Source organism: Erithacus rubecula, assembly GCF_903797595.1.
Source record: "Erithacus rubecula genome assembly, chromosome: 20".
Classification (NCBI taxonomy): domain Eukaryota; kingdom Metazoa; phylum Chordata; class Aves; order Passeriformes; family Muscicapidae; genus Erithacus; species Erithacus rubecula.
In genome coordinates this window covers 3,127,296-3,136,379 of record NC_136672.1, presented here as the reverse complement: position 1 = coordinate 3,136,379, position 9,084 = coordinate 3,127,296, and the positions used below count along the sequence as shown (strand labels likewise).

The 9,084-nt window shown below is 44.3% G+C and overlaps 1 protein-coding gene across 1 annotated transcript; it reads left to right on the top strand.

Annotated features, from left to right (window-relative positions):
* Positions 1 to 646: 646 nt before the first annotated feature.
* Positions 647 to 8,246, top strand: FN3K (fructosamine 3 kinase). Its single transcript, XM_079323744.1, has 6 exons — positions 647 to 1,363; positions 2,340 to 2,491; positions 3,583 to 3,674; positions 4,468 to 4,550; positions 5,342 to 5,464; positions 6,264 to 8,246. The coding sequence occupies exons 1-6, from the start codon at positions 1,223 to 1,225 to the stop codon at positions 6,600 to 6,602; spliced, it is 930 nt and encodes a 309-aa protein (XP_079179870.1). The 5' UTR covers positions 647 to 1,222; the 3' UTR covers positions 6,603 to 8,246.
* The last annotated feature ends 838 nt before the right edge of the window (positions 8,247 to 9,084 follow it).

Genomic DNA, 9,084 nt, shown 5'->3' with positions numbered 1-9,084 from the left:
GGGACTGTCCCTCACAACAGCGGGAATAGCCTCTGGTAACACCGGGAACAGCCCCTCACAACACCGGGAGCAGCCTCTTGTAATGCCGGGAACTGTCCCTCACAACGCAGGGAACAGCCCCTCACAACAGCGGGAACTGTCCCTCGTAACACCGTGAACAGAATCCCCTCAATAGTGGGAGCACCTGTTCACATAACAGCGGGAGCTGCCCCCAGTCCCGGCGGGAACAGCTTCCCCTCACAGCCGAACAGCCGCCCCTCGCACCGGGAGCAGTATCCCAACGCTGCAGGAGCAGCTGCCCCTCACACCGGGAGCGGCCGCCCCTCACTGCAGGAGCTGTTCCTCACACCGGGAGCAGTCTCACCGCAGGAGTTGTTCCTCACACCGGGAGCGGCCGCCCCTCACTGCAGGAGCTGTTCCTCACACCGGGAGCAGCCGCCCCTCACCGCAGGAGCTGTTCCTCACACCGGGAGCAGCCGCCCCTCACCGCAGGAGCTGTTCCTCACACCGGGAGCAGCCGCCCCTCACCGCAGGAGCTGTTCCTCGCACCGGACCCGGGGGTGCCGCTCACCCTCGCCGTGCCCGCCGGTCCCGTCCCGCAGCCCGGCCGGGATCTCCCCCATCCCCACGGCACTGTCCCACCCCGGCAGGAATTTCCGCAGGGAATCGTGGGCTCCAGCCGCGCTCCTCACCTGCCTCATCCTTCTCCCCGCACCCCGCCCGGCCGATTAGCGGATTTAACCTCATCATTTTGGGCTGCAGATTTGGATTTCACACCAAAAGCCCCCTATACAGAGCCTGTGGCCATTCCTGGGGCTGCCTTCAGCTTCCCTCTAGTGGATTGGCCTGAAACCACCGTTCCGCAGGCGATCCCGGAGCTTCAGAGCGGCTCCAAACTACAAATACCAGCAGCTCCAGCACCGCTGAGAGGCCCCAGGACCCACCTCTCCTAGAATTAATCTCTCCAGTTTATTCTAGCAAATATTGATAAAGAATTTTATTTTTCACGTATAGCTATAAAAGCCCACTGCAAGCACAGGTTTTTGAAACATCCTTTCTGGCTGAGCTATTTTTTTAGCTGTTTCATTTCTTTATTTATTTTCTGCGGTGGGTGGCCCTTCCTACCTCATCGCAGAGTGACAGTGGCAGAAGGACCCAGACCTTTAATCCTGTTTCGCAGCAGGTTTAGCAGAGGAGCGGCTGCAGCAGCCTGGCAATAACCATGGAGAAGATCCTGAAGGCAGAGCTGAACACCAACATTCTGAAGGCACTGGGGAGCTCTGGGGGAGGATGCATCAGCCAAGGCCAAACGTATGAGACAGACAGAGGACGGGTGTTTGTGAAAATCAACCACAAACCTCAGGTCAATGCCAGCAGATCTTATGATTGCATAGAGATGATTGCTTTTTATTTTAAAAGCAGCTGATTGTTAATAATATATAATTATTCCAGCTCTTCGTATTCTTTTTTAAGCTGTGTCTATTTTATATCCAGAATTAATGTAGCAGGTTTGATTAGTGGGAAATGCAGTATAAAGCAATGTGATAACCCTCAACAGCAGGAATGAACTGTAATTCCTGTAAAAAGGAGGCCAAGCACAAAGCTGTTATTGTGGTACTTGGAGTTTGGAAAAGCCTAGAGCTGACTTTGCATTCACTGCATTCCTTTACATGTTCCAGTTGGGAGGATCGATAATGGGAGGGCACAAACAGAGGCCAGTGCTAAAACTCACATATTATCTTTAAAGCTACAGAAGCTTCAAGCATCCCCACTGCTTTTTGCATTTCTAAAAGTAAAACTCTTGCAGCTTCTCAAGCCAAACTCTTGACTTTTCTATTAGTAAATGAATACTCGATTGCTTTTTCTGACACCACAGTGCATCAGAAATTTGCTTTATCAATATCAAACCCGTCCTAAACTGCCATGAAGAACAGCACCTTTTCTTTAAAAATGCAGAGCACATACTGAATATTTCTCCATCCAGTGGCCTGTGGGGAAAGAAGAAGCAGTTTAAGAGCTCAGTGTTACCTCATGTAGCAGTGGCCACATTATCCTCAGATAATGTGCTGTTGCATCCAGGTAGTTTGGTGTCGTCATAAGCATCTGGAAATCAGGGTGAAATGTGGCACATCCTACAATCCTGGAATGAATTCAGGAAAAAAAAAGAAGTTAGGATTAAGGCCCCTTAAGTCTTCCTATGTGGACTGAAGCCTTGCTGCAGCTCTCTCCTTTTATTAAGAGAATTGACTCCTTGCCACTTTGTCAAAAGTCTGTTTTTTCCAAAGTACTCCTTGTAGACATCCATAGTTTAGCCCAAGGATATTCTTATTCCTTGATAGGCTAGAAAAATGTTTGAAGGGGAAATGGCAAGTTTGGAAGTAATTCAGAAAACCAATATTGTGAGAGTGCCTCAGCCCATCAAAGTGATTGACCTGCCTGGAGGAGGAGCCATGTTTGCCATGGAGTACCTAAAGATGAAGCACCTCAACAAGTATGTCCATGCATCTCTTACTATGTTTTGGGGCTCAGTTTTGTTAATGTCTTACAATCAGCCAAGAAACTTCATGAGCAGAGTTGTTTTATTCTCTCTGAGACAGCTTCTCTCTGTGGAGATCTGTGTTTCTCTGCGTACATATTAAAAAAAATGTAAATATGTAGGTATCTATATATGTGTGTACCACTCCTTGTCCATATTTTGCTTTTCCTGCACTAGAAATGGCTGTCACTACTCATCTGTGTGCTGCTCCATGTGTGCTGAGATGCTGCTGCAGTGAATGTAATCACAGCTGAGTTTGGCTCATCTTTCTCTCATGAGATTTTTCATTGGAATTTCTTTTCCCAACCCAACAGGTTTCTTTAACCTTACAGGCTGCTTAGGTCTTTGAAACCTCTACTTGTCTAAGTAGAATCTCCCAGTATGATTTAAGCCATGATTAAGCTAAGATGACATGAATTTGCATTTCATCTGTCAGCCAACCTGAACGTAGAATTCAGGAGTTGTGTGTTGCTGAAAACAGATTTTCAGGAGCACTGCTGTGTTCCAGACTTCCATATGGGAACAGTGTCATGTCTATGGCTCTTCTGGCAGCTGCTGCTCCAACCCATCTATTTTATGTGGGACAATAATGGCAATTCCACAGCCTCCACACTTCATGCTAATCCACCCCACTATTCCTAGAAAAGATTTTCCAATGTCTAACCTTTGTCCTTCTGGTTGCAATTTTAAATCCATCATTTCCCCCCACTCTGGCATGGAAAAGAATTAGTTTCCATCCTTGAAACTGTTGTTAAGATACCTGTGGAATATTTAACTGTTTTTTAGTGTTGCATTCAGCATTAGGCAGCCATGATTCTATCCCTGCCTATGGCTTCTTTTCAGACTTACCCTTTCAACTGCTGTTCAGCTGATTTGGGAGGGTAAAGCCCAACAGGAGATACCACGTTGGGATCTCTGCTAATATTCTATGTTTGATATTCTATGTTTGGTAAAAATAGCCTTGGTCATATTAAATTGAGGGGTTTTTTTCCATGTAATATTTGTTCACTTGTTTCAGTTTTATTTTGGTTTATTTGGTCCTACAGATACTCTTCAAAGCTGGGAGAGCAGATAGCAGAGCTTCATCTTTATAACCAGAAACTTGGAGAGAAGCTGAGGACTGAGGGAAGCACGATTGGTAAAGCATTGATGTAATGTACTAAACTTAAAAGGAAGCAATTCCTTTGGCTGTGGTGCAGCATGGCTTTCAACTTCCCTGAGTCAAACTGACAATTTAGACTCTTCTTCAGTGTCAGTGAAACCTTCCAGCCTCATGCACTCTCACTCTCTTAAAATGTTCTTGAGCTTACAGAAATGCCATTTTTTGCTTGCTGCTTGTTTACATAATTAAGCTCCCCTTTAAAGATGTTTAGGATAACGTTTTTGAACTCGAATAAGTAGCAAAATATTCAAAAATTTCTGCTCCTTAAAGTGAATTAAAGCATACATTAAAAAAAATCAGCTATATAAAGATTTTGTTTTTTAGTTATTAGTATTAAAATCTGAAGTGCCAGTCTGTATCTGTATTGTTCCCATGACTTCAGAGGTGGGCTGGGTCTGACTTTTAGTGGTGGACAAATTATAATCCATTATTTTTGAGTGAAGGCCAAATAATCTATGAATCAAACCCAAGCCACATTAAAAGGCAACATGTCCAAGTGCCAGAACAGCAGACTGTGACTGTATTTGGGCTCCTTTCCTGAATGTCCAACTCCTTCATCCTAAGCAATCTCACTGACTGTGACTGAATGTGCCTCCATTTCCATTCAGCATCTTCAAGTCCAAAAGATTTCTTTCCAGCTTTAGAAAGGACTGTGACCATGAAATAAGTAACTTATTACTTAAAGTTATTTTTTCTGCCTTAAGTTCTGTGTTTGCAGACTTTACCATGTAAACATCTCAAATCCCCTAATATTTATTTTGTTCTATAGGAAAAGGAGCTGGTCACTCTGAGGCCCAGTTTGTGGATAAGTTTGGATTCCACACAGCCACTTGCTGTGGTTATATCCCACAGGTATGCTCTGTTCCACAGCTGTGAAAGCCAACAGGCACTTGTAGAGGTCTGTAAACTCCTGTCTGCAGCTTTCTGACCACAGCTTTGCTTTCCCTGTTCCATCCCTGTGCCCTGCCATTGTGCATGTGGCCAGTAGGCACAGTGGATTGAGTGAGAATTTGGAATGATTTGGTGGCTCTTTAGCTTGGTGATACTCTAAAAAATTACTGTTCCTTCACATACCATGTCTTGGTTTTACTAACCCCTACCATATGGATCTCTCTACTGCTTTTGGAGAGCCTCATCATGTAATGTCTCATGAGACATTGGAAATGGCTCTTGGAGATAATTCCACCATTTTCTGGCTCTGCACGTGTCAGGATTTCATTCTATAACTTAACTGAATGAACCTCCAGTATCTCAAACTCTTTGCTATTTCAGCTTTTCACCAAATTAGAAATGTGTTACCCAGTAAAAATGAATGATTACTTTTGCATTTCCAGAAAGATTTGAAAATGACATTGGGTGATCTCACTTGATCTCACTTGAAACTCTCCCTCTAAAATACATTAAAAAAATGAGAATGAATGAAAATAGCCAGAAACTCAATTTATATTAAAGAGAGCCCCCACCAAAGTGTGGTGGAGAGCAGCACTCCCAAAGCAAAACATCTGATGTTGCTGTGCACTGGTCACACTGGCATTGTCCAGGCCACTGTGTCAGCACTGAATGTTTTAGCTGGATCTCTGCTATTAACACTGACTGCACACATGTTAAAATTGTGTGTGACAAACCTGTGCTGTATTTTCCAGGTGAATGAGTGGCAGAGTGACTGGCCATCCTTCTTTATCCAGCACCGACTCCAGGCTCAGCTGGATCTGATTGAGAAAGATTATGGAGACAGAGAAGCCAGAGAACTCTGGTCACAGCTAAAAGTATGAACCATGTTTTAAATCTGTTTTCTAGAATTTCAGAAAATGTGTATCAGTGGGATTGTAAAGGTGTTGTAAAAGGGATTTACCCAGCTCAGTATGAAGAGCAGGGTCTGGATGGGCTTCACAGTGAGTCCAGCAACACTAAGAGCTGAACAGAATCCCTGTTACTCTAAATTTTTATAGATAGTGGAAAAAAACCCCTGTAATTCAGCATGAATATTTATTTCTGAGAATACATCTAATAATAATAACAGTGATAAGGTAAATCCTAAGAGCTTGGTGTTATGAAGTGGGTAAAATTCTGCTGCCTGGATAGATTTGTATTTTACCTGACCCAGGCTTCCAGCTGAGGCTGGTTCAGGCCCTGCTCCATGCAGCACTCAGGGAACACCAATGATGTGCTCATCTCTTATGTTCATTGATCCACATGCTTACTTGCAGTCTTTTTTGCTATTGAAACTTTTTAGTTTAAATGAAATTATTTTATATTTCTCATGTCAGCAAAAGTATCCATGAGTATCCAAGAGTATCAAGAGTATCCATATCTAGAAACAATACATCAGTAGCAGGTGTTGATTCACTAGACTGTAAATTAAATGCTTTGCTAAGATCTGTTAAAAAAATCCAGAACATTTATCACTGGCTTGTTCTTGTTGCCATCAGTGTCCAAAGCACTCCATGAGGGCTGAACACAGGCAGCACTTGGCCAGCTCAGGCTCTAACATGCTAAAGTGCTTTATTCTATTTAATATTTTCTTCAAACTCTTTAATTGTTACATGTCTGTTTATGCTTTTTCAGCCAAAGATTCCTGAAATGTTCTGTGATGTAGAAATTGTTCCTGCTCTCCTGCACGGGGACCTGTGGGCAGGGAATGTGGCTGAGGACGACTCTGGGCCAATTATATTTGACCCTGCCTGCTTCTATGGCCATTCAGAATTTGAACTGGCCATTGCTGGAATGTTTGGGGGGTTCAGCAGCTCTTTCTTCTCTGCCTATCACAGTAAAATACCCAAAGCTCCAGGATTTGAGAAACGGAACAAGTTGTATCAGCTCTTTAATTACATAAACCACTGGAACCATTTTGGGACAGGGTACAGGGGCTCTACCCTAAACATGATGAGGAAACTTCTAAAGTAACCAGGTGCATTGGAGAAATTCTGACACAGTCCCTTAGGAATGAGCAGCCCTTGCTCATCCCAAGTACCACAAACTCACAATTGATGGTAAAACACCTGATATGGAGAAGGCTTAGTGCACTTTTGAGCCTCACTAACTAAGAACAATTGTGTAATCTTTAACTTGGGCACTAGTTTCCCTGCACAGATTCCTGCCCTGCTGAAGGAAGGGGCTGCACTGTTTGTGAAGGCTCCACTGCTTTGGGAAGCAGCCTGGCAGTCAGCCTGCCCTTGCTCCCTCACCTCATATCTGCTGTGCTCCCACAGTTGTTCCACAGCAGCATCTTCCCAGTCCTGCTGCTGCTCCATCAGCACTTTGTTATGGAGAGCTGCAGCTGTGGGACAGTGGTGCTGGAAGTAAGAACAAGTTCTTATGTCTATCCTTGTTAGTTCTGGTTTAGTTTTCTGTCTGTTCCCAGCCCTTTTCCCATTAATATTCCCATGATCTTCTGTTTCCCTTTTGCCCTAATCCAAAATTTCCATCAGATTCTGTGAATCTGAAAACATTCTCTTTTTAATTTAATCAGCAGACAAGGCCCTTTGGCTGCATTTGACAAATATATGTAATTAATAATAATTCTAATATTTATTTTAATTTAATGTAATTTACTCACATTAGTTTTTTTCTTGCTATAAGAACTGAAATTCCAGTGGTATTTTCAGGAAGGCTGTTTAGTTCATTGGGAATTAATTGTACAGTCAGAAGTGTTACCACTCAAAGTTGATGGGAGCATTTCATCATTTTAGTGTGATATTTCAGTGTGTTGTACTACAATAGTTACATATTTAAATAACTTTGTAAAATGATAACAAAATGTGGGAGGGAGGCTCTGTGGTTAGGTGAGAAGAAACACCTCTGGCTGCTGCGTTGGTTGGTTGGTTGGTTATTTTCAGTTTTAGAAAATGAGTGCAGTGGGCAAAGCTGGTTTGTTGTGCCACCACTGGGTTATAGAAGGAACAGTGTCAAACCTGATAGATTTGTAAGAGGTTTTATTGTTCCTTACTGCTTTATTTTTACAGAAAACACAGGCAGTGGGAATTTGAGGAGAAAAGTGTTCAGCAAAGATACTTGAGTACAATCTGAGCTACAGTACATTAGTGACTCTGGGGAGTTTTAATGGAAGAAAGTGGCAAGGAGAGTAAAAGTAAGTGCAGTCCCACAAATATGAATTATGACCTGAGTATTCAGGTTCATATGGTTGGCATGACTAATACTAAAATATTATATTCAGAATTGCTCAAATACATTTAGCTCAACTTTAAATGGTCGTGCTATAAAGATTTAATAAAGTTTAAAATTTGATGATGTAATTGTTTTAAAACAATGCACTTTGCTCTCTGTAAATATGATACATATTAAATATAAAAGTGAAAAAGTTTTATTTCCTTTGAATCAGGGAATTCTGTCATGGTTGGTTATAAAACTTAAGAGAACTAAAACAGTGGAATTGTTGGGATTGTAGCTGATGGCTGGAAGATCTAGGTCTGAGGGAAGAGCAAAGTTCATGTGCACTGGTGTTTATGGGTGTGAACAAACTGACCTGTATCACACTGGAAAGTACTTGTGAACTCAAACTGCTCAAATAAAACACTTGCCTTGCAGAAAGCTGGCATTCAGTGTTCATGTGTTTTGTGACTGTGGTTTGATTGAATGAATTGGAACCTGAAGATAAAATATTTGGGTGTGGATGGAGCTGCTGGATAGCAGGAAAGGGCAATTACCTGTTCTGACATCCTGGGCAGGCTGAAGTGCCTCCTTGAATTTCCTGTATAATCAGTGAAGTTGTAGTTGCAGCTTTCAGAGCTCGAATGTTGTTTCCAGAATTGATGAGGTTTAGATAACATGTTGTGATATTAACCATGTAATGCAGTGTTTTGGTGTGGGTCGGGTAAGGAAGGTCATGGATATGGGCATCATCTAGATGTCTCCCACACATCTCGTGCTGCCGAGGCTGTTCCCGTCTTTGTCTTTTTCCCTGGGGTCGCTGTGCCCGGATCCCCTTCCCTGTTCCCTTCCCTGGGGGTCCCTGTCTCCATCCTCACCCAGGGCTTGGGTCCCATGCCTGCGTCCCCATCCTTGTCCCATCCCCAGGACACCATAACTGGGTGTCCCCAGGCTGGATGTCCCTATCCCCAGTAGGTGTTCCTGTCTCCGGTGGGTGTCCGTGTCCCCGGTGTGTGCCCCAGGCTGGGTGTCCCATCCCCAGTAGGTGTTCCTGTCTCCGGTGGGTGTCCGTGTCCCCGGTGGGTGTCCCCAGGGCGCGTCCGCCGCTCAGCTCCCCGCTCCCCGCGGCGGGGCGGGCCCGCGCTCGCAGGCGGTGCCGCCGCCTTTGGTCCCTGCTGGCGGCCCGTAGCTGGGCGGGAGCGGCGGCGGCGCGGGGCGGCACCGGGCGCTTGTCGCGGGTTCTCTCTGATCCCGGTAGTCCCTTGTCCCTGGGGGTGCC